The sequence below is a fragment of the Adiantum capillus-veneris genome, chromosome 13 (genome assembly GCF_014529385.1).
Source record: "Adiantum capillus-veneris isolate H3 chromosome 13, ASM1452938v2, whole genome shotgun sequence".
NCBI lineage: Eukaryota > Viridiplantae > Streptophyta > Polypodiopsida > Polypodiales > Pteridaceae > Adiantum > Adiantum capillus-veneris.
In genome coordinates this window covers 46281506-46306686 of record NC_140943.1, presented here as the reverse complement: position 1 = coordinate 46306686, position 25181 = coordinate 46281506, and the positions used below count along the sequence as shown (strand labels likewise).

General features: G+C 42.3%; 2 protein-coding genes across 2 annotated transcripts in view; both read right to left on the bottom strand.

Moving 5' to 3' along the window:
• Window positions 1-7535, bottom strand: part of LOC147443918 (uncharacterized) — a 29650-nt gene extending 22115 nt beyond the window's left edge. The window contains exons 1-2 of the mRNA XM_086526714.1: window positions 6396-7535; window positions 5706-6085 (exon numbers count right to left, since the gene is read on the bottom strand). Coding sequence (XP_086382840.1) covers window positions 5706-6085; window positions 6396-7431 — 1416 coding nt within the window. The 5' untranslated portion in view covers window positions 7432-7535. The remainder of the gene's footprint in view (window positions 1-5705; window positions 6086-6395) is intronic.
• A 638-nt stretch (window positions 7536-8173) lies between these two features.
• LOC147443917 (uncharacterized) lies at window positions 8174-8650 on the bottom strand. The gene has a single exon (XM_086528050.1). The coding sequence runs from the start codon at window positions 8648-8650 to the stop codon at window positions 8174-8176; it is 477 nt and encodes a 158-aa protein (XP_086384176.1).
• Window positions 8651-25181: the final 16531 nt, after the last annotated feature.

The following is a 25181-nucleotide window of genomic DNA, read 5'->3' as shown; positions in this document are numbered from 1 at the left end:
TACCTCTCCCGAGATTTGGGGTCAATATGCAGCATCATTATATACAGTACCTGGGCAACCACCATTACCAGACCCTCTAGAGCCATGTCCAACCACTAGTACCTTCTTTACCACTGAGATGGTGAAGAACGCCATTGACAGGATGAGGACTAGGAGAGCATATGATCATGATGGTTTGGTGGCAGAGCACTTGATACATGCTAGAGATTTACTGTCAGAGGTTCTTGCGCGGTTGTTTAACCGTGTCATGTGTGAGGGACTACCCAAGTCCTGGAGATTATCTACTATTGTACCTCTTCTCAAGGCAAGGGACCCCACGGTACCAGGGAACTACCGTACTATTATGATAGGGCACACATTGGCACGGTTGTATGCATCCATTCTTGAACAGCAACTGAGTAAATGGGCAGAAAATGAGGGCATACGAGCAACAGGACAGGCTGGATTCAGGAGGGGTTTCTCCACTTTGGAACATATTCTTACACTCAGAGCCATTATTGAGGAGGGTCGGGCACATGGGGGACGGATGTATTGTTGCTTTGTGGACTTCCGCAAGGCATTTGACACAGTGCCGAGGGCCAGATTGATGCACAGGCTACTGAAGTTGGGAGTACCCACAGAGATCATATGGGGGATCATGGCTTTATACGGCTCAGTGACTGGCCAGGTACGCACTCCTGAGGGGATTTCTGACATTGTTCATTCCAATATTGGAGTGAAACAGGGGTGTCCTTTGTCCCCTACACTTTTTGGTATGTATGTAGATGAGGTCTCTGACTACATTGACAGAGAGGGTGACAGAGGCACTCAGCTGGCAGGGACATGGATCCCTTTATTATTATATGCTGATGATATTGTGTTAATGTCAGAGTCGCCAGAGGGCATGTAAAGACATTTGGATGCATTGCACAACTTTGCAGAGGATAGTGGACTGTCTGTGAACCTTGGTAAAACCAAGGTTATGGTGTTTAACACCACACCGCAATGGGTCAAGAGATCAGCACCTACACTCGTATATGGCCAGGACACTGTGGAGTACACAGATGAATATACATATCTGGGGGTGGTATTCACGGGACCGAGGTTTACCCTGAGGAGAGCAGCAGGGACTAGACTATCCAGAGCCTATGCGGCATTAGGAGGGCTAGAGAGGATGTGTTCGCAGGTTCAGTTTCAAGAACCACGAACAAAGCTATGGCTCTTTGATACTTTGGTTGCTTCAGCTATGCTTTATGGGGTCCAAGTTTGGGGACCATCTGTGAATCATGACAATTGGAGAAACATGGAGAGACCCTTGGTATTTTTGATATCCCGGATGATTAGAGCCAAGGCCTCGGTACCACATGCGATTATTCGAGCGGAGGTAGCCGCCCCTCCTATAGAGATTGAGACTCTTACCAAATCACTGTCCTTTATGCACAGTCTATGGGACACATAGAGGCAGATATACTAGTCTTGCTCTTGAGTCCTCTAGACAGTTAGCAATGCAGGGAGATGCATCATGTTGGTATGCACAGATGACCTCGTGGTTTCAGAGGCATGGTCTCAGCATGGATAGATTGCCTCTCTTTCAGTATTCCCTGGATGCACCCTCCCTGCCAGTCACACGAACGGAGATCACTAGACTCATTCGTCAGGATCTTATACAGTTGGACACCAGGAGGACATGGGTAGAGCCGATACATGAGTTGAGCACGAAGATGACTTTCTACAAAGAGCACCTTCTCCAACTTTCAGGGGATGGGTTTGTGACTCGTCCGAACTACATGGACACTCATTTATCTCATGGTCTACGATGTGCTATTGGGCAGATTCGCACATCCTCACACCAGCTGGAGATTGAGACGGGTAGATTCAGAGGGATACCACCAGAGGCTAGGATATGTCAACTATGCGGTAGAGAGCCAGAGACAAAGCTACACTACATATGCCACTACACTGTGTATTATGAGATACGAGGGCGCTTCCATTGCTTATTCAGGGAGGGTTTTGGACCCCTAGATAGAGTCATGAGGTATCAGGACCAGAGATGCCTTGGTTTATATCTACTTGAGATACACCGACATAGAGACAGTCTGTTGGGGAGACATGGAGTACGACAGTCGCAGAGACAGATCACAGATTTCTTTGGATCGAGGGAGCCAAGAGACCAACCACCAGCACAGGGTTGTACCCGCATTCATACCAAAGGCACCCTCATTGACAAGGCGATTGAGCTTGGGAGATCGAGACGACCACGACCGAGACACAGGAGCACACTACATTGACGGAGACTCCAGCAGAGGATCGGAGGCATTCTAGCACGACACCCAGATTGTCATTGAGGGCCTATTCTACATTTTCACATCTCACATTTCACACTTCATTTCAGTTTTCATTTTTACTTTCAGTACTTTTTGTACTTGTACTTCATACATTGTATTAGATTCACCACTTTGTATCTGATGGTCTCATAGGTCATTTTGGCCTTTTGGAGACGTTAATATATCATTTCATTTCATTTCTCTCTCTCTCTCTCTCTCTCTCTCTCTCTCTCTCTCTCTCTCTCTCTCTCTCTCTCTCTCTCTCTCTCTCTCTCTCTCTCTCTCTCTCTCTCTCTCTCTCTCTCTCTCTCTCTCTCTCTCTCTCTCTCTCTCTCGGTAATATCCCATATGAAGCACCTCTTATCAATAGACTATTAATTCAAAAATAAGTGGCATTAGCACGAAATATAAGTCGTGGGGTTTCCCAACCATGTGCTTGACCCAAACTTTTTGAGCTATATAGGTGACCATAGGGTTCACCTCTTGAGGCATAAGTACCTACAGTGTGATACCCAACATAAGCAACGCATGACGTGGCGTTTTTAGGGCGGCTTCACAAATATTCGAACATCCTTGACGGACAAAAAAAGCAAGCAATAAGAGCTCGCCACACTCGAATGACCGTCCGGAGCTGCTTCACACTCAAAGATCAAGGGCACATGCTGGCGCAAACGTGGCAATCTAGTCACGGACATGCAAGCTTTTTGGATAAGCGACCTCTCCCCCTCGCCCAAGGAATGGGCACCTCCATAAAACAAGGGACCATTAATCACTTCAAAAGTAAAGTCCACCATTGCAACTTGAACTCACACCACGTCCGATACAATTCAACGAGCTAACCAACCCAGCCAATCACCTTCAACATTTTCAAAATGAAAAGTAAAACATATGTCCATGTGTTTGTGAATTCAGCTTTGCCCAGCTACAAAAGGGGCTCACTTTATGAGCGCCCATGTAGGGCCTATATGAGAAACGGGCGGCGCCCGTTTGTGAAGCTGCCCTTAGCTTCTAGCATTTTCTACTCCATCAACATCATTGGCATTTTCTTGACCTAGTTGCAAATTTCAACCATCAGCCCCAAGCATCACTAGCAACAACATCCATCAGCAAATCTCAACCTTCATCGCCACAAAAAAGGTGCAAATCTCAGCCTCTTCACTATCCTCGACATCCATCATAGCAGATCATAGTCTCATCAATTTGCAAATCCAGCATCAATTTCACTAGCGTTTTGCATTTTCAGCTCAGATCCAGGCATCAGTAGCAAGATCCCATCAACATCTCAACATATAGGACCATTAGACCAGCTTTTGTTCAATCTAAAGCAAATACCTCTGTAGCGATAGAGAGGGGGGTTCCTTGGAGAGGGGTTTGGGACCCCATCCTCCCCCCCCCCCCCCTCTCTCTCTCTCTCTCTCTCTCTCTCTCTCTCTCACAATGTGTCTTTTCTCTCTAGCCTATTGCACAACTTTCTCATAAGGTAAAAGGAACCTTGAGTACACACTGAGCACTCGTCCTGAGTTATCACCATAAATCACTTTTGTTGCACATTACACACAAAGACATGGATGTACTAGAGGTTTGGGTGGAAATCGAGATTGCTATAAAGCACAAATGAGGATACGATATATATGTGGGTGATTCGCCTCACTCAAAGGTGATCCACATTGCTCTACAACGTTAAAATTCTCTTCTTCTTTTCTTCTTCTATGTTACTTTTCCCCTAAGGGATCCAGATTCCACATACCACGACCCGGTATGGATAGCCACGCTAATGACGGAGAAGATGGGGGACATTATAGAGAGGAGAAGATAGACAAGACTAGGACAAAAGAGGGTCTAAAGACAGTCACTACTTAACATACTATGGTTCGTAGAGGAGAGGGTTATTCTTATGCCCGCGCACACAACCGCTAATATAAATAATATCTTTGACTATGCTCGTTAAGCCAATAATAAGATCTTGATTTCGGCCACCCTTTGTGAATACTACTTGGGCAACAATGGGTTGTGGTGTTTTGGGGGTTGTGTGTGTTGGGGGGGGGGGGAGGGACGGTATAGGGTCTACTTACTTCTACCGTACATCTACTCCACTCCTTCACCATCCCCTCTTGTCCCATTCGTGCACAAACCATACATCCCTTCACCATCCCCTCTTGTCCCATTGGTAGTCTCAGACTAGTCAAACCCTCACCACAATCCCAGCACACCGTTATCAATTTTGCACATGACCTTAGAAGGGTTTCGCACGAAGGCAAAGGCAAAGTTCCGCTGATGTCAACCACCTTGTTTACATGTGAGTTGCAAAAGCTGTCGCAGCTGCGGTTTGATCGGTCGCCTCCACACAACGAAGCCTTTGAGAGCTAACTCGGCCATTTTGGCAGAGTTGGCTCCATTTATGCTTCGTTCTACACATCACGACAAGATACGCTTCCGTTGTAGCACTCTTTGCAGGCACTGGCAAAATTGGATGACGCCACCTTTAACGAGGATTTGCCTTCGTGCGAACAGCCCTAAAGTCCATATACAACTACCATATCACTAAGGGTTTGCTCCACATGGATCCTTTGGCACCCCTATTTAGCATTGAATACAACGCTGACCTTAATACTACATTTGACTGATATTGAGAGCTTTCCACACACCACCTACACTCCTAAGAGCATCATTATTGGAACTATGCCTTAGAATAGGTAGTCATCTCCGAGAGCAGATCTCCTAGCCAGGCCAGACGTGAGATGTGCACTTACTAGCAATAAGAGATGCACCTTAGAGGAGGCACAACAATTGGACCTCTTTCATATGCTTATAAAAGAGGACCCGGCACCATGGCACACATGCAGACCCCAGAGGGATTATAGAAGATACCAAATTAGACCTCTATACCACAGCCCACAAACCCTCAACAAACAACCACCAAATTCTTCATTTAGGGCATGGTATGAAGAGTCATATCGAGCCTATAGCATAGGAGAGCCTCTAATTGCTCACATTGCTCACATCTTCAAGAGGGCCTTGGCTGATGGTCTTCTAGAGACTTTGAATATGCATAGTATAGTGCCAAAACCCTGTTACCCTTATTGCTCGCATCAACAGGGCCTTGGCCAAGGGTCTTCGTAAGACTTGGACTATGCATACTGCTTGCTAATAATGGTCCTTGAAGCATTTTAATCGACTGAGAAATTATTCTACATGAATAGGGGAGCATCTTACAAAAGTGGTTTAAGATGTCAGTTCAGGCTAACTCATTTGTAATTGTTTGCCCACCCATACGAGTCACAAAGCATGTTGCATGTTAAAAAGACATAACAAATGACCGTGCATAGCATATAATGTGAAGCTACAATGCATACAGTAAAATTGCTTTGTCTTCCACAAAAGGTTTTTTTCTTTCCGACTTACTTCTAGCTGCAACCATTCAAAAATTTGCTTGCACTTTGTATCACGATCATCAAACATGTTCCCCTTCTCCTCAATCAAGCTCAGCTTCTCCTTTGTTTCATGCAAGGCCTCCAATAATGCTCCACATTTCGATGTGAGCAGTCCACATGTGGAGCAATTCTGGGCACATTGTATTCCATCCATTTGTCTCTCTACACAGCAGCTAGTATAGGAAAGGGTAGTCTGATTTGCGTTGCATTCCAGCCCTCTTTTCGAATCATTAGGTTGCAAAACAATGTTTCCTTCGGACAAATTCCTAGTGGAAAAAAAGCCAGGCCCATCTTCAATGTTTTTGCAATAAGAATCTTCCAATACTTGAGCACAATTTGCAGAAGATGGCTCTGCGAATTATCATGTGACAGTCAAGTAATCAACATTTATCAGAGACAATGAATCAACTTAATATCACCTTAAAGATTGCAGCTGAGATGCATACTAAAGTGAATTGTTAGGATGAACCAAGCTTCTCTTCTTGAGCATTGTTATTATGTCAGGCCCATGAGAACATTTGTTGTCTAGGAGCAAGAATGAAATCTCTATTTTGAGTTATTGACATAACCTCCAAAAATTCTGTTTTACACTTCTAAGATGCAGATCTTGATAAAGAATGTACTACATATCATTCTGATCCTCTTGTTGTTCAAGAACTACCTGAAATCTCACTCTGCCTTCTTTGATATCCATTGTTAAGCACTTGTAATGCTTGTTGCTCTTTGCTTCCTTGTTCGTAACTGTGTTCTGCAGCTATGGCAACATCATCATTTTGCAAGTGTTTACCGCTGCAAAGTGCATCTGACTGTAATCTCAAAAGTGTGTTCTCAACTTGTACATGCTGACTCCCTTCATCATGTGGTACATGCTGGTAGATGAGCTCTGGGCTGCAATGTCCATATTCATCTGCAGTGGTTGCCTGGTTGAATCCAAAAGGAGATGCTCGTTCCAAAAGAGACGTAATGGCAGCAGAACCTGTACTGCCTTGCAAGAAAGGAACCCTCTCCGGCAGAGGGGAAGGAGCTTCAGTGCTGGACGCTTCTGAGATTGTTACTGGGTTCCTTGAATATAACCGATACCCTATTTCAAAATTTGTAGGATCAATGGAAGCTTCTATGGTTGATGTCTGATCAGAAAGTTGCTCTGCGCACTTAACACTCAATGACGAAGCGACAAGCTCTGCAAACGGGACTTCTGGGGATGGAGGCGTTGTGAGATGCGCAAGCTCTGGGGGAGGTGTAAAGGGAGCTGTAGAAAGAGGTGTGGTAGGCTCTGTGGTAAGCGTAGAGTGCAGGGGAGGAGTCACTAGCACGGGATCCAGACCCCTGAAGGAGGAATAGCCCCTGGGTGTGGCATCGCTGCAAAGATCGTCAACACATTTTAAGGGAAACAAGGTGAGTAAAGCAGCCGGAGATGGAAGGTTCTCTATGTACGACAAAGAAGCAGGAGACGGAGGAGGGGCATGCACGAGTGGTGATATCGAGGACGAAGAAGGCATCGGTTCAGAGATCTGGATGTTTCCATTGCTGCTAGGGTTTGCTGATGAAGGAGCATGGAGCAGACGTGGGTGGCGCCTGTCACGCTTGCGGGAGGGAGAGGCAAAGCAGTGAAGTTTTCCCCAGCAAGCACGCCATCCTTTGTGGGGCTTATGGACTGCTTCTGCGAGCTGAATTCCATGTTGATCTGAAGGCCTCATGGTGACAAAAGTGCATATGGGCTATGAAGTTTGCGCTGGGCGATGGCTTGAGAAGGAGGATAATGCAGCCTGCAGGTAGATGTCTGCATCAAGACAGCTTTCCTCTTTCAAGATCGCCCTTTTCTTTTCAGAGCCCGAGATGTCACATCAGTTGTGGAACTTGGGCGGGAGAGCCAGGAGTTTAAAAATTCCTCAAAGAAGCATTTGAATTTGGCCTTTGCAGAGTTCAGAGTCCAGACTACCCCACTGCCCGAGGAAGTGAGATCGATCATCGGACTTTCAAACTAGTCTTGTTCTCACGAACGTTTTGTTTACCAATAATGGATTGTATTGTGACAAGTGATAAAAACATGAGGCATGCCCTCATAAGCTTAAAGAGGTTTAGGATAAAACGGTGTAAGGACGAGAGAGAGAGAGAGAGAGAAAGAGAGCAGAACGAGCTGGAAGAGGCGGACATGCCTTTTTTCTCTCTCCCTCATGATGATGTATCGGATGCTTTGTCTCACCCTCATCTGCAAGGGAGGCCCCCAAATGGAGGGTCAAATTTTGCTTTGGGGCTCATTAGAGGGTATCTAGTCAAATGCCCTCTCAAAAGCAAAAGAAAAGGCAGTAAAACTGAATGAAAGAGAGACAGTATCTCAAAGTAAGAGAGAGAGTTAAGGCCGAATCTTTTTCCATGCCAGTGCAAGGGCAGGCAATCCGCGCAGAAGCGCGCAGACGAGGTGGTTTTTCGGAGAGGTCTCTACTTATGCATCTCATTTGCCATTGCTAGCACCCTCGTGTTTGATGCAACCCTGTTAGATTGTCTCACAAAGCTTTCAAGCCGTTCAAGAGGGCGACGTGTTGTTTGCCTCTCGATTGATGGGGCAACGTTGCATTGCCCTAGGTACTCTTCCTTCATATCCTCAAACTGGAATTGAGCCTCCCAACATTGATACGCCTCGTCTCCTTTGAAAATTGAACACCGATTGGATATCATGTGCTCCGCTTTCTCCACTAGTGACGGCTCTTTGATGAGGCGGCTTACTCTGCTACGATCCAAGGGCTCCAACGTGGAAATATCTGGGGATGAAGAGGACGACGATGTAAAGGAGGACTTGTTGTTCTTCTCTATATGGGCCGCCATAGCCAGGCTACAAGAATCTCTGGAAGCAACGAACAAAGTAGTATTGCACGTAACTTGAGAAATAGGAAGCGTGGGAGAGAGCTCCATGGCCATTTCTTGATTTGGAAAGATAAGAAGCAATCTCTCTCTGTTGGGAGAAGAGGGAGACCGGTTGCTTAAAACCATTCAACCTTGCTCACAGACATCATTATCAACCTGTCCACCTCTTTTTCTTAATTTCCAAGCACACACACACGCCTAAACTATCACACACACACACACACACACAGAACATAGAATTGACATAGACAAGATTGTAAGAGTGCGTTAGAGATAGAGACTTGATTAGAGAGTACACAGCAAATTAAGCATAGCATAAGAGTGTAGAGAAGAGAATCTGCAAGAGAAAGGCTTAAATCTAGCCCCAAACTCCACCACCACACCTATTCTTGTGGAGTTTGGTATTTAATATATTATTTGTGAGTTTAAGGTGTCAAAAATTGAGACCCCTCTTTTACAACCACTTCACTTTTGTAAATGAGTGAAGCTCATTAGTTCTTGTATGACATATAAGGGGAAGTTCCCACTACAATTATTTACAGAGATATAGTGGCTTATTGAAATGAAAATCTAAAATACTATGCGAGTATAAAACGGCCAAGGTTATTGTCTACGCCTCTTCGTCAACTCCCCGCATTCCACTCTACAAAATCATCATCATCAACTCAATTAGAAAAATAAATAGACAGCACATAATTAACCATTACGCCAGCTATCTCAATTGTAGCTAACCACTACAACAGGAGGGTGCTTAGTTTCGTAACATCCCTCCCACCAGGAATAGCAATTGTCCTCAATTGCTCAATAGAGAGGTAATGTCATAAAATATAATATCTAACTTTACCAAATGATTTTCTCATATTAAACTGATCATTTGATATGGGAAGATAAAAGGGGAACAAGAGTTATGATATAGATATGTGCTTCTAGATCTATCTCAACAGGGGACCAAAAGGAGAAATGGTTGCATCTCAATAGGGGTCCAAAAGGAAACGGTCTACCAAAAGAACAATGTGCAATAAGTTCTTCTAGATTTACCTCAGCAAGGGACCAAGAGGAGAGATGGTTACATCTCAATAGGGGTCCAAAAGGAGGTAGTCTATCAAAGAGCAACGTGTATCTAATGGAGCTTAAAAGACCTTAGGGTTAGCTTCATTAAAGACCTCCGAAAGTTAGTGTTAAAAAGTCCTTTGACCTTAGGCAAGCTAAGGCTAACTTTAAGGTGGAAATCCTACCCAAGCATGAGATGCTAGTATGCTTAAAGTGGTTGTGGGAACTTTGTCCAAAGCTTGAGGTGATTTTTATGCTTAAATGACTAAAGTTCTTGAAGTGTTCAATTCAAACATAAACTATCAAGAGGCATAAAACGTTTCCATGCTTGATTGATTAAGTGCTTGAAGTATTCAATTCAAACCAAATGACTTAAGAAGCATAAAATACACATGTTCAAATGATCCTCCTCGTGTGGCCCTCACGATGTGCTTGAATCTTATTGGATAGGTTTTAAAGGGGTGAGAAGTTAGATGCATAAAAATAATAATTACGTTCTTTCACTCAAAGAGGAAAAGAGAACACATATCCAAATGAAATTATTAAATAATACGAGAGAGAGAGAGAGAGAGAGAAGGGAGGTATACTCTCCCACACACACACACATTCTCTCATTGTGTGGCGTGCAAAGTGCAAGAGCTCCATCTCCTTCTCCAAGCTTGTTGAGAAGTGAAGAGCCTAACACAAAACTATTGACTATGGAATGCAAATCCAACCAAGAGCCATGCTTCAATGCTTAAGCTTGTCATCTTCTTCATCTTCATTACTACGCTATTATGCTATGCTAAGCAAAAGGACTAATGATAAGTGAGGAACTATTTCTTTCTCCTATGGATGATTCTTCTTCCTCTTCCTTACCCTCATTCCCCGCTAGCTCTCTCCACCTTCGAAGGTGTCTGAGGCCTTGGGACTGAGGCTGGGGATAGTTAATGCTTTTTGCAAAGTTTATGTTATGCTCGTGAATCTTAGCGATTTAATATTTATGTAATTACGATAAATTTTGTGTGATCACAAGGTCTTATTGACACATTTACATGATTACACTAAACATGATCACACCTGGAAACCCACTAAAATCTCGACGGGCTTTCCAGTATTCCCGCCGGGCCCGCCGGGCTTTTCCATTTTTCCTACGGGCCCGCCGAGAATACTGAAAAACCCGACGAGCTCGCAAAATTATATATATGTGGGCCCAATCAGGCCCGCTAGGTGTTATTTCTTTGTTTCATCTTCAGAGAGAGAGAGAGAGAGAGAGAGAGCTCGTCAATCGCCTTTGCAGGGCAGGTACGTCGAGGGGAGAGAGGGAGAGAGGGGGTCATGTGGGAGCGAAGTACCTGACCACATGATCCGGGTATGTGTTGTGTGTGTGTGTATGCGTTGTGTGGTAGCGTGCCTTTTATCGTATTGTGCGGCAGTCATTAGGTACCTTACCACACAATGGGAGTGTGTGTGTAAGCTGTTCTACGGAACAATGCTTACCACGGGGGCATCACCTCGATGACGGGGGGAAGATGGTGTCCTTGTGGTAAGTATTGGCTTACTGTTTGGGTACTACATCGGTAACGCGGTGAATCTAGTATCCTTATGGTAAGTCAACTTCCCTTCTCCTTTCCCAAAAAACATATGGGCATCGGTCGGTAACACGGCCATATGATGTTCGTATGCAAGCCATTATTTCTTCTTAGATTCAGGCGGCACGGTCAGTAATGTGGCTAATAGAGTGTCGTTTGTTAGAAGCATCTGTTTTTGCATAAATGTGGCATTTCAGGTCGTTAACCCGGCCGTATGAACATCATATAATTTGTATGTGCATGTGCGGTTAATTTTTTAAGTATTAAGTATATGAAATACTTGGTCGGTAACGCAGCCGTGAAGAGTATTGTTAGGAAATAAGACGTAGCTAAATAGATAATTGAGTAGATTATTTAATGGAGAGAGACAGATTTACATACACGAGATTATAGAGTAGAGAGAGAGAGAGAGAGAGAGAGAGAGTACACACGATATACGTGGTTCACCCAATGTGGGCTACGTCCACGAAAAAGCAGCCACTCGATGGATTTAGTACTTCAAAACAAGAAGTAGTTTACAAAGGGATTATACCCTTAATGGAGCTCCCGCCTTGCTTTACTCTCACCACCTCACACTCACCTTGTTGCATCGACTTCACACTATTGGCCTCCTTTTATAGGCCAAAAGGGCTGCCCTCTCTTATGAGAGGCAGCCATGAGTAGCCGCCCTTGTGTGAATAAGTCCAAATCAGACCCTCGAATCCGCCCATGCCCTTGTGTAGACAAATCCACTTTTGAATTTGGCCACCGGCCACCGAATTCAGCCACCGGCCCCACCAACCATTGACTTCCGACCACCGGCCATTGACTATCGGCCACCGGCCAACCATAGGTCATTTTCCGACCACTTTCCGACCGTCGTCCGGCCATAATATTCCGACGAAGGAAAAAAAAGTGGCCCCTGATTCTTGGCCGTGAAAATTTTGGTTTCCGATGAGTGATTTTCCTTCACGCACGATGGCTTCTCCTCATAATGGGGACCTTACAAATGTGAGCTTTTACCACAGAAAATTACAAGGGTAAATCAGGCTCCATACTTAACAATCTCCCACTTGGAGACTGATCTCCAAACCAAACCTGTGACTGCTTTCCATTCTGGCTTCTTATCCTTGAATGCCGATTGAAGATGAGCAAAAGCTCAACTTCTCCTTGTTGATCACCTTTGTAAACATGTCTGCAGGATTTTCACTTGTATGCACCTTTCCTAGCTTTAGTTGTCCCTCTTCCAAAAGAGTGTGTATGAAGTGATATCTCACCTCAATGTGCTTTGTCCTTGAATGAAAGGCTGAGTTCTTCGCAAGATGGATAGCGCTTTGGCTATCACTGTACAAGACACAATTGTCTTGTTTGAATCCAAGCTCTTCTAAGAATCTGTGAAGCCACAAAATTTCTTTGCTTGCCTCCGGCATTGCTACATACTCTGCTTCCGTGGCAGAAAGTGAAACCACTTTCTGTAGCTTTGAAGCCCAGCTTACTGTTGTACCTCCAACCGTGAACACATAGCCGGTAGTGCTCCTTCGAGTATCTTTGTCACCTGCCATATCTGCATCGGCATACCCTTCTAGAAAAATATCAGTTCCTCCAAAATACAAAGCATTTGTTGTTGTCCCTTTTAGATACCTAAGTATCCACTCCACAGCTTGCCAATGCTCTTTACCTGGGTTGTCCATGAACCTACTCACAACTCCCACCGCATGTGCAATGTTTGGCCTTGTCCAGACCATAGCATACATTAGAGAACCTACTGTTGCAGCATATGGAACTTTAGACATATAGGCTATCTCCTCTTGTGTCTTTGGACATATATCCTTTGTTAGTTTAAAATGACCAGCCAAAGGTGTAGAAACTGGTTTTGCATTTTGCATTGCAAACCTTTCTAGTACATTCTTGATGTAATCTTCTTGAGATAGCTTCATTGTCTTCTTCTTCCTGTCCCTTAATATTTTCATACCAAGTATCCTCTTTGCAGCACCTAAATCTTTCATTGAAAAAGATTTAGACAGCTCCTCTTTTAGGTCTTTGATGTCCTGCATGTTAGTACTTGCATTCAACATGTCATCAACATACAACATTAGGATGATGAATTTCCCATCTCCCAAATTCTTCGTGTAGACGCAGTGATCCGAGTTGCATCTTGTGAATTCGTGATCCAACATCCATCGATCAAACTTCAAGTACCATTGTCTTAATGCTTGCTTTAAAACATACAAGATCTTCTTTAATCTGCAAACCATTTTCTCCTTACCTTTTACTTCATACCCCTTTGGTTGAAGCATGTAGATTTCCTCCTCTAAGTCACCGTGAGGGAATGCCGTATTTACATCCATTTGCTCGAGATTTAGATCATGAGCATCCACAAGGCTTAAGACAAGCCTAATTGAGTTCATTTTTACAACAGGAGAAAATCTTTCATTGAAGTCGATACCTTTCTTTTGAGAAAACCCTTTTACCACAAGCCTAGACTTGTACCTTTTCTTCCCACCTTCTTCTTCCTTCAGCTTGTACACCCATTTGTTTTGAAGTGCCCGTTTACCTTTAGGCAACTCAACCAACTCCCATGTTTGGTTGCGATGTAGTGAGTCCATCTCCACTTGCATACTCTTCGTCCATTCTTCTTTGGATTCATGTTGCATAGCTTCTTCGTATGATTCTGGCTCTCCAGAATCTGAGATCAAGAGATGGTTGAAGGAAGGAACAAACCTTTCTGGAGGTCTACTTGCTCTTGTAGATCTTCGGGGAATAGGTTGAGGCTCCTCATAAGGTTGATGTTGTTGCACATTGTCACCGTTTGCAGTCCTTGAGTCTTCACCGTCCTCAAGCTCCATGTACTCATCACCTGTTTCTTTTGTTTATTTTCTTTCCAAGTAATCCTTGTACATAGTTTGTTCGTTAAAAATTACATCCCTACTCCTTAAGATTTTACCATCTTCAGGATTCCATAGGCGATACCCAAAGTCACCTCTCCATAGCCAATGAAGAAACACTTTTTGGACTTTGCATCTAGCTTTGATCTTAGGCTTCTATCTATGTGCATGAAAGCCTCACACCCAAACACTTTGAGAAATGCATAATTCACCGGTTTACATGTCCATGCCTCTTCTGGAACTCCCCATCCAATGTCGTTGAGGGTGACCGATTGATTAAGTACACAGACGTACTTACAGCTTCCACCCAAAGCTCAAGCGGTAAGCCTGCATGTAGCCACATGCTTCGTGCTCGCTCCATGATTATCATGTTCATCCTTTCCGAAATCCCATTTTGTTGAGGTGTCCTTTGCCTCCGAATGCCATTGCTAGCACAAAAGCTTTCAAAAGCTTGGCTACAATATTCGCCTCCATTGTCGGATATGAGGCATTTAACCTTGGTACCTGTTTCATTCTCCACAAAGGCTTTCCACCTTTGAAATATGGAAAATACATCGGATTTATTCTTCATGACATAAACCCATGTTTTTCTAGTCGCATCGTCTATAAATGTTACATAGTACAATGAGCCACCAAGTGATGGTGTACTTGCAGGACCCCAAACATCATAATGAACCAACTCAACTTTTTTATTTTTTCTTTCATTTCCTGATTTTTGAAATTTTACCCTCTTTTGTTTACCATAAACACAATCTTCACAGAACTCTAAGTCCACTTCTTTCAAACCTGGTAGAAGCTTCTTTGTTTGAAGGATTTGCATTCCTTTGGCACTCATATGCCCAAGCCGGTAGTGCCACACCGTGCTGTCAACTTCTGTAGTTGCTGCACAAGCTGAAGGTTGCGTGCTAACAGTACACAACTAAAGTGTACTGACTTTTTCTCCTTTGGAAACCACCAAAGATCCCTTTGAAATCTTCCACCATTTGTTTCCGAATGCAATGTTGTGACCTTCATCGTCCAATTGTCCTGTAGAGATCAAATTTTTGCGAAGAGAAGGAACATGCCTAACATCTTTAAGCTTCCATTCATTTCCGTTAGCAGTTTTGACAGAAACTGTACCTTTGCCGACAATCTCACAAGCTTCATCATCTCTCAAGTATACATACCCAAAATTACCTTTGGTGTAGTCTTGGAAATGTTGCTTGTGTGGTGTCGCATGAAATGAAGCCCCGGAATCTACTATCCAGGAATTAGACACATTGTCTAATGAGAGAATTAGAGCATCTTGCTCTACTTTACCTGCCACATTGGCCTCCGATGTTGGCTTGTTGTCTTGAGACTCTGTCTCCTTCTTCTTCTTGGACCAGAAATCCTTCTTGACGTGGCCCTTCTTGCCGCAGTTCCAACATTCAAGAACTGACTTTGTGCGTGACTTGCTCCGCCTTGAGCGATCACGACCCTTTTGGTTTTTGAACCTCTCCTTAGGCCTTCCTCTTATTTCCACTGACAGTGCAGCACTTGATGATTCTCCTGTGCTTCTCCTTCGTATTTCCTTGCTTAGGAGAACACCCACAATATCATCAAACTTAAGAGTATTTGTGCCAAAAATAGAATTACTTACAGCCATTACAAGGCTGTCCCAACTATCTGGTAGAGATGATAGTATAAGGAGAGCTCGCGAGCACTTCGTCATCGAAATTGATTTTCACCGATCGAAGTTGACTTATATTTGTGTTAAAGTCATTTAGGTGTTCTGCAACTGAACCATTCTCTACCATCTTTAGATTGAACAAGCGCTTCATAAGAAATACCTTATTGGATGGCAATGGTTTGTCATCAAGTGACTTCATCATGTCCTCCGTGGTCTTCATCTCCGAAACATTGAAGGCCACCGTTGACACCAAGCTTGACCGGATTGTTCCCAATGCCTTTCGATCAAGGACAATCCATGCTTCATCTGCTATTGTTGCGGGCTTCTTCGCAAGACCGCCTAGTGGCAAATAGAGGTCCTTCTGGTAGAGATAGTCTTCAATCTGCATCTTCCAATGTTGGTAGTTTTTGCCGTTGAACTTCTCAATCTTGAGCTTCCCTTCCTCCGCCATAACTCCCACTCAATTCAAGGAATCCTTTCCTTGAGATAACTTAGCTACGAGCAAACCTTGCTCTGATACCAATTGTTAGGAAATAAAACGTAGCTAAATAGATAATTGAGTAGATTACTTAACAGAGAGAGACAGATTTACATACACGAGATTATAGAGTAGAGAGAGAGAGAGAGTACACACGATATACGTGGTTCACCCAATGTGGGCTACGTCCACAGGAAAGCAGCCACTCAATGGCTTTAGTACTTCAAAACAAGAAGTAGTTTACAAAGGGATTATGCCCTTAATGGAGCTCCCGCCTTGCTTCACTCTCACCACCTCACACTCACCTTGTTGCATCAACTTCACACTATAAAATTTGTGTAGAAATGGTCTCCTTTTATAGGACAAAAGGGTTGCCCTCTCTTATGAGAGGCAGCCATGTGTAGCCGCGCTTGTGTGAATAAGTCCAAATCGGATCCTCCAATCCGCCCTTGTGTAGACAAATCCGCTTTTGAATTCGGCCACCAGCCCCACCGGCCATTGACTTCCGACCACCGGCCACCGGCCATTGACTATCGGCCACCGGCCAACCGGCCAATCGATAGGTCATTTTTCGACCACTTTCCGGCCGCCGTCCGACCATAATATTCCGACGAAGGAAAAAAAAAAAGTGGCCCCTGATTCTTGGCCGTGAAAATTTTGGTTTCCGGTGAGCGATTTTCCTTCACGCACAATGGATTCTCCTCATAATGGGGACCTTACAATTGTGCGCTTTTACCACAAAAAATTACAAGGGTAAATCAGGCTCCATACTTAACAAGTATTTTATACACAAATGTTTAAATTGTATGAGTTTGTTGTTTTTTAACTGTCCATATGAAATTATATACCAGCTAATCATATTCAAAAGAATGCTTTATTTATCAATCATCGCTATTTTAAATGCTCCATTTATATAAATTATATGCAAAAAACTATTTGCACATAATTTGCATGTTAAATATTCTTTTTTATCTTTTTAAAGGACCTCAAGCATCATCGCTATTTTTAATGCTTTATTTACATAAATTCTCTGTAAAAAAGAATTTGCACACAATTTGCATGTTAAATATTCTTTGTATCTTTTTAAAGAGCATCAATTATCATCGCTATTTTGAATGCTACATTTACATAAATTCTATGTAAAAAAGTGTGTGAACACAATTTGCATGTTAAATATTTATTTCTATCTTTTTAAAGAGCAAGACATTCTTTGCAATTTTCTAGTCCGATTGTATACTTCCAATGTTTTAAATGTTTTTGAAGTTTTTAAGTCGGTGTGTGCTTTATTTGAACTAGTATGTGCGCACGGAGAAAAATATAAGTTAAAATTTCAACATATGTTGAAATGTGTCAGACTGTTATTATGTATTATTTGATCTGAATTAAGTTCTTATAAACCACTTGTTTGATCTGCATTTTACACATGTAAGAGATTGCAATTTTAAGTGAAGATTGTTTTCAAATTTTTATCAATATTTCCTTGCACATTTTTTAAAGTCTACAAGTCGTGGTTAAGGGTCTGCCTGAAATAGTGTGAGAGTGTTAGTGTCATTTGCAACCATGAATTTATATTTGATATGCTGTTTTTTATTGTCCAGTGCAAATATGATGCCAGATCAAAAGAAAAATAGTATGCGTGCCATTCGTAAAGAATGTATTTTGGCAATCTCATCATGTATAGATGGTTGCATATAGCAGATTAGTGAAAGCAATGTCTTTATCAAAGACCTCACTAGCGCTATATGGGAGAACACAGAGCATAGGTTGCGAGGTGAATGCCCATACAAGTTGTTGATTCTAGCAAGGATTTGAGAATTTGACCCCCACCACAAGATTAGGACAATGTTGGGCAATATGAAAGTATGTTGCAGAGAATTAAAGGAAGATATTCCACCTGCTTTGCGACATGTCAAAATTAGAGCTCTGGGATAAATTGTGGGAAGAATAGAAGGTAAAGATGAATCATGTGAAAGCGTAGGACCAAGCAGCCTTACCCAAGAGATTGAAGGTGACCTAAGATGTGCAAGCAGCTTTGGGAGGTCGATCCGATGCCAACGGCACTAGGCACAATCATGCGCACGGCTTTGAATACCAAGTGCGCTCATCTTGTCGGCATCCCTCACTAAGCCTTGGGAGAAGGTATGAGGGTTGGAGCAGGGTCCTTTGGTGTGTGCACATTGTACACCGTCAAAGGCATCTCTTTTTTCCAGACCACATTACATATGTGGGAAAATGTTACAAGGGAGGGAGTGAGGCAAAATTTGACAGCTTTCAGACAGAGCAAGGAATGCAAATGATTCACCTCTCTATTGTAAGGTGCATTGGCTTTACTATCGAAGCTCCTTGGATCACAATATTCCCATACTACAATGGGGGTACCGTGGGTGACATGATGTGTCACTTACCATTCGCTCAGACGACACATGCACAAGCTACAACATGGCTAGAGGTCATTGCCTTCAACAAATCTTCATGTACAAGAGATAGATATGGCATGGATCAAAGCAGTGATCGAGTAGATGCCAGCCATTTGTAACGCCTTAATCGATGGCATTGCGGCCGCCCACTCGATCAAGATAGTGTACAGTGACTTGTACTCTTTCAACATAATGTTGGACTTTACTCGCGCCAATAAACCCCACGTCGGCATCATTGATTGAGGGATGATTCTTAGAACGACAGCTAAGCGTGTAACAATTAATTATCTACATCCAAGCGCACAGTCAGACTCTACAATTTTGGAGGCACAGAGAGCAAGGGATGTCGAGATGGATAAGCGATCGTGGATTGCTCTTGAATCATACGATCCACGGTGCACAGATACATACACAAAAGCAAGCGACATTTATGCATTGGGCTATCTATTCGACATGCTAGCAGATGTTTGGAGTGCAGTCATGAAAGTTTATTTTCCAGAAGAAGTTTTTTACCACCCGGACTAAGATGTTATAAAGGCTATTCGAATTAAAGTAGATTGTTGGATGAAGTTAAAAGAGCGGGAACAAAGAACAAATGCTTCTGACGTGTTGATATTTTTCAAAGAACAATTAAAGACAGACCCTAACCTTGTCCAACGTCCCCTTGTTGAACTTGCACCATCATTTTATCCGATCTAAATATTTTTATGATATACATGTTTTGTCCAGGGTATTCTATTTTTTATTGAAGTGTATTATATGGTTTGAAGTGGTTTAGCTAATTGAGTCAATTATCTTTAGTCATTTCAAATTTGACGTGTTGAGTGTTGGTATTTCAAATTTGCCTTGTGGTTCAATTAGTCGTATTAGTTGTGATTTGATTTAGTGGATTTTGATGTCTAATGTATTGGACGAGAAGTTTCTATCTTGTGCATCTGTGAGACTGTTCAATCGTGAGAATATGTATTTGCCAATGATATTGAATATTTGTCTATGTGTGATTGCAACTCCAAGAGAAAATGGCCCATGAAGAACAAGATATTGGCACATCATCGGTGCCCGATGATCAACAAGCGGCTGTTAATGCATTTCAGCGCATGAAGTATGTCGGCATAACAAGCGACGCGCACTGCTTGACGACTCTCAAAATGGGCAAGTCCAAACCATATGAAATGGAAAGAGATCAATCTTGGGCCAAACTCACCGATTTTCTTCCAAGCAACCTTCCAATGACTGATGTCTACCATGACCAAAGCAACCAGTAAAGAATATTGCTTTGACGAGTGCAATTTGTGCTTCTTCTAGAGACTTCACTCAAAATTTTTGATGTAATGATTTTTGACGCATTTGACTAAGTCCACCTTCATTGTGATGCTTAAAAAGAACACTGCCTATAATTTCCTCTCCCTGCGTAGGTTGTTCTCCAAGGTTAGTTACCATCACTACAGGATCTGCAGAGTTAATATCTGGCTCTGAGAACTCTTGACTCGAAGCCTCAGAGCTATATATATGTTGTCTCTTGCCACCCTTTTTGGCGAGCTCTTCTCTCAAACGCTTTGCAACTGCAGGTGCCTGAGGATGTTCATATTCTTACAGCTCTTTTTAACGCTACCTAGAAAATGATCCTTAAGACGTGGTGCACTGCCTGATTTTGTTGTGTGACAAAATTTACTTTGCTACTCCATATATCAGCTGCATATGTTGTGAGCATAATCCCACTCTTTGCCATGAGCTTTTTTATTCTTTGGCTTCTTCATACCACTTGTGCCCACATTTTGCTCCATTGCTTTTTAATTAAAATTGAAGACAAAAGAAACAAATGTTCAATTTTTGAAACATTTTTCTTATTTTCAATATATATTAAAATTTAAAAACCATTCAATATAAAATTGACCATGATGCACAATATGAGATTTTCAATGCTCGCTAGTCAATACACATATCGATCACCTATATTGCGAGCAAACATACACATTGCAATACAGTCTATGCATGGCATAATAACTACAACAATGCTATGAATCTCTCAATGCAATTATTGTTATAATGATTATATATGTCCACTTTGACTTGCAAACAATAAGACACATCTAATTTCAATTGCTACCAAAAACAAATGAAAGCAATAAAATATATGATTGGTCATTTCATGCACTAATAATCTATCATAATACATAATGCACTCTTTGTATAAACCAATGCATAAACTAACGCAAATAAATCTTCAATAAAATCACTCGATTGAGCACTACTTGTACCCACTGAAGAATTGTAGCCCCCCCATGCAACCAATTCAATATATAAAAGCTATTTTAACCCAATTAAGGATTATAGCTCTTATATTGTGGAGTGACAAGTGTAAATCAACTCAAATCTATGATGGTGAAAAATGCAAGACTTCAAGGATCTTTATATGCCCCGTACACTAGTACAAGACATCCGACCCTTGACTATCGACTCGTCATTTACATATGATCATCTTCTAAAACCAATTACACCCCTCATTTGGACCAATGGCTTCTTCGCAATGAGCATGACTCTCCAAGTTTTCGGTTGTTTTGGTTTTGTACCTTTATGTCGGTAAACGAATTGAAAATTTTTAGAAGTGGTTACCGAATTAAGAATCACGTTCAGCCCAAAAAAAGGAGCCGTGACTCTGTAACCTTAGGTCAATTCACAAGGAGATGACTATACCCGGCACTCGGCTACACTCCCCAAAGATTTTCCTAGCTAAAGGACCGCGGTAAGCACACTATCTACTGTATATAATTACTCCCATCGGGCTTTTGCAAATACTCGACAGGCCCGTCGGGAAAATGAAAAAGCCCAACGGGCCCCGCAGGGAAAAATAAAAACCCTGGAGGGCTAACCGGCTCTATGGGTTTTTGCAGGTCATATTCAAAGTCACGTTAACAATTAACGTGATCACGTGATTTTCTTGTGTAAATACTAGAGTTAATGACGTAATCACACGATCATGATGAAATCCCTGCTCGTGATGCATGAAGCTTTCCATCTTCATAGCACCACCAAAGTCACAAGGAACACAAAGATTGTATTATACCAAGTCTCTCTTGATGGGAGAATCTATAATACACACGCCTTTTGGAGGGGGAACCGGGTCCAAGTAAATCCCGTCCTCAATTATTGTCATATTCTCTAACGCTCTCTTTCTTGCAAAAGTATTGTTCATGCCAAGTTAACTAAGTACTATGTTCATGCTGCTACCATCAATTAAGTTCACCCTCTATGTTCTCATAGCGATCTCACAAAAATGTTCACTTTAATTCTCTTAATTCCTCTGTTCTCAAAGTCCATAGGCCATTTCCATTACATTGGTATCAGAGCATTTGGTTTCTCTTTTCTTGCTTAAGAAGAGAGGTCCTTATGTAGCCTATTAATGGTCGATTTTGTTAATTATATTAGGGTAAATGGGACTGGGATCTACTATTGGTTTTGTTGAGTCCACTATGTGGGATACGATGCACACCTCGGGAGCTTTGGTTTTAATAATGGGGTCTTTTTAGACTTGCCTATGGCTTTACCATTATTGATCCATAAGAAGTCCAAAAGGAGCTATCCCTCGGAAATTTTTCTATGTTAGACCCGTCCCACTACTCTCCATAATTAACCAATTCGAGCTATGAGTGTAGATACTCAAGTGCTTATTTTTAAAGGCTAAGAGGAGTGGCAACTAAGGTTTTGACTTGCCAAAGAATACACTAAGTAAATACATAAGTTTAATTAGCATGGCTGACAATAACCAAGAGAGTAGAATGAACATATATGCCTTTGATTTTGCACATGAAGGTGCTAATGATGATGCCCCCATGTTTATCAATTATCTTGTTACTAGGTTGCATAAAGCTATGGGCAACCCTACTTTGCAAGCCGAAGTTAACAACTTCGTGCTTATAGGATTTCCCTTCCTCTCCAAGAGGAGAGAGAGAGAGCTTAGGAGGTCTCTTTATGAGACTCCCGAAATAAGACTCTCTCCCATAAGAGAGGAGGAATCCAAAGAACGAAAAAGAAGTGAATCCCTAAGTTCCTCTAAAAATGTGGCTCCATGAAGACAGTGGTCTAGACTATCGCCAACTCCTCCCAAGAGGAACGATCAACCCATAGTCCTTTTCCTTGTCACTCCAAAAGGGAAGAGAGGAAACAAAGGAAGAAAAAGGCAAGAAAGAGGTCACCCTCTTCTCCTCCTTCTTCACATTCCTCCTCTTCCAACGAAAGCAATAGTTATTCTCTTAGAGAATACAAGAGGAGAGGACATCGCAAAACTTACCATGCATGGTGAAGGTCCCAAAAGCGTAAGAAATTCAAAGAGGGAGGAAAGAGTATCTATTTTCTCACCTTTGGTGCCACCGACAAAGTATTGGTCTTCACCAACAATTTGATGTGGCCTTTGGAGACGAGGGCTTCACAGAGTCCTCCAAGCTACGCCATGTAACTATGCACTTTTAGAAATCTGCTCGTAATGGTGGGCTAGCCTTCATGGCAACGGCAAAGCCCCAAAGACATGGAAAACTCTACAAGTTTCCATAATGAAGCAATTCCTTGCAAGCGATGCCAAGGACAAAGTGCTCACCGAATGGCAAAGCTTGAAGCTGTCTTTTAACAAGTCTATCCACAAATATATGGACATGTTTTGGGATTTACATCTCAAAGCTACAGTCTTTCAAAGGATAGACTTTGCCGAACAAAAGCAACAATTTTGTGCGGTATTACGTGAAGAAATGGCCGAGTATGTCAACTCACAACGGCCTAGCACTATCACCAAAGTCATCCACCAAACTATGGTTGCTTCAAGGATCGATTTCCAACAAGGGGTGAGAAGAAATCTCAAGCACATGGAAAACAAGGATCAAAATGAAGCTAAAGGAAAGAGTAATGCTCAAAACTCTTCCCAAGGCAACACCAACACCAACAACAACAAGGCCAAGAAGAAAGGAGCTTACAAAGGTAAAAATAAACTCTCTCCCAAAGAATTAGAGGCCTTCCATAAAGACCATAAATGCCTTAAGTGTGGGAAGTTTGGACATGGTTATCGTTCTTGCCCCAAAAGAAATGTACTCAATGACACTCCTAGAGCTTCCATGGTTGAAGCTCCAAAAGAGGGTACTCATTGCAAAGGCTCGTACCTCTCCTATGCTTGGGGAAAAGTAAGGGAGCATGATGCCCTTATTCTCTTTGACTCTGGCTCTACTCATGTTAGCAGCAAGCTAACACAGACACCATTTTTCAGGGTTCTCCTTGTAAAACAATTATTATTTTGATAAATTGAGAATATTGTACTCCTATTTTCTTGGTAAACTTTGTAATTAATGAGCCGGGGCTACAAGCTTCCAGATTGTATCAGCCAATCAATTCCCAGCTTTGATGGAACTCCAGATTATTACTTTTTACCACTCAAAAACCTTGGCTAAGGTATAAAAGCCAATTTTTGTAAGTTTTTTATAAGTTTTTGGATAAGAAATACACAGCGTGAGCGAAACGACGCTCCCTTCTCTCCTTCTCGCGCTTCCTACTCCCTCTCTGGTTATCACATTGTGAATGCGTTTGTTGCATTGCAACCGCATGTAAGAGCTCTACGCATTGATGTAAGCCATTCACAATATTTCGTAGCTTTTGGCGGCGCCGACCCGCGGCTTAATTTCATCATAACAAGGAATTTACACTTTTAAAACAAAAAACTAAGCATAGGCGGGGTATTGGGGCATCATTGCTAAGCATTTAGATGCATTCTGGATCGAAAACGACTAGGTCAAAAATCCATTGCTGTTAATAATTGCGATTTTGGAACTTGACCGAAAGTTGGGTTTGAGGCCATAGGCATGTGTGCTTAGGTCTTATAAACTTTTCGTAGAAGTTTCGTTCCGTTTGGATGTCATTTGATGCTGTAACGGATGTGATTTGCTTGCCGATGATGAGCGATTGGCTTTTGGTGATTTCAATCACTTAAGTGTAGCTTGAGTTAGATGCGAGTTGTTTGACAAATTAATCGTGGTTCTCGCTAATACTACAATAAGATAGGATGGTGAGATTACACATGCGTCCCACATTTGGCGCCGCTGCCGGGGATCGTAAACTAAGAAAAAACACGAGCGTCTTGTGTAATTCTCCTTTAACTTTCTCTAGGTTTGCCTAGAGTTCAAAACTCTCTTTTAGAAACCGCATAGCTTAAGATTGTCGTCTTTTGCTGTGTAGAGGTAGCTTAGAAGTAATCGTACTTGCTGAGTATCTTTAGGACTGTAGGATTGTAGATTTAGATTAGGATTTGGAGAATGATTGGTAGATAAGACAAGTCTTAAGATCAAGACTCTGAAAAACATAAAAAACACAAGAAAATGAGTGTTTGTGGACACTTTCCACAGCCCCATTGCATGAGAAACTAGGAGTAGGGTAAGTAGGATCCGAGGTGGATTTCAGAACGTTGCTCTCTCTGAAAGAATCAAGCGTGAGTTATTATGTAAAGTTGCAGAATTTCAGGTCTACGGCTAGAAATAGCTTGAAAAGACTCGAATTTCATGTCTACGGCTAGAAATAGATTG

Excerpts from the sequence above, each read along its gene's own strand:
- LOC147443917 (XM_086528050.1), bottom strand. The coding sequence starts at position 8,650 with ATGGCCATGGAGCTCTCTCCCACGCTTCCTATTTCTCAAGTTACGTGC.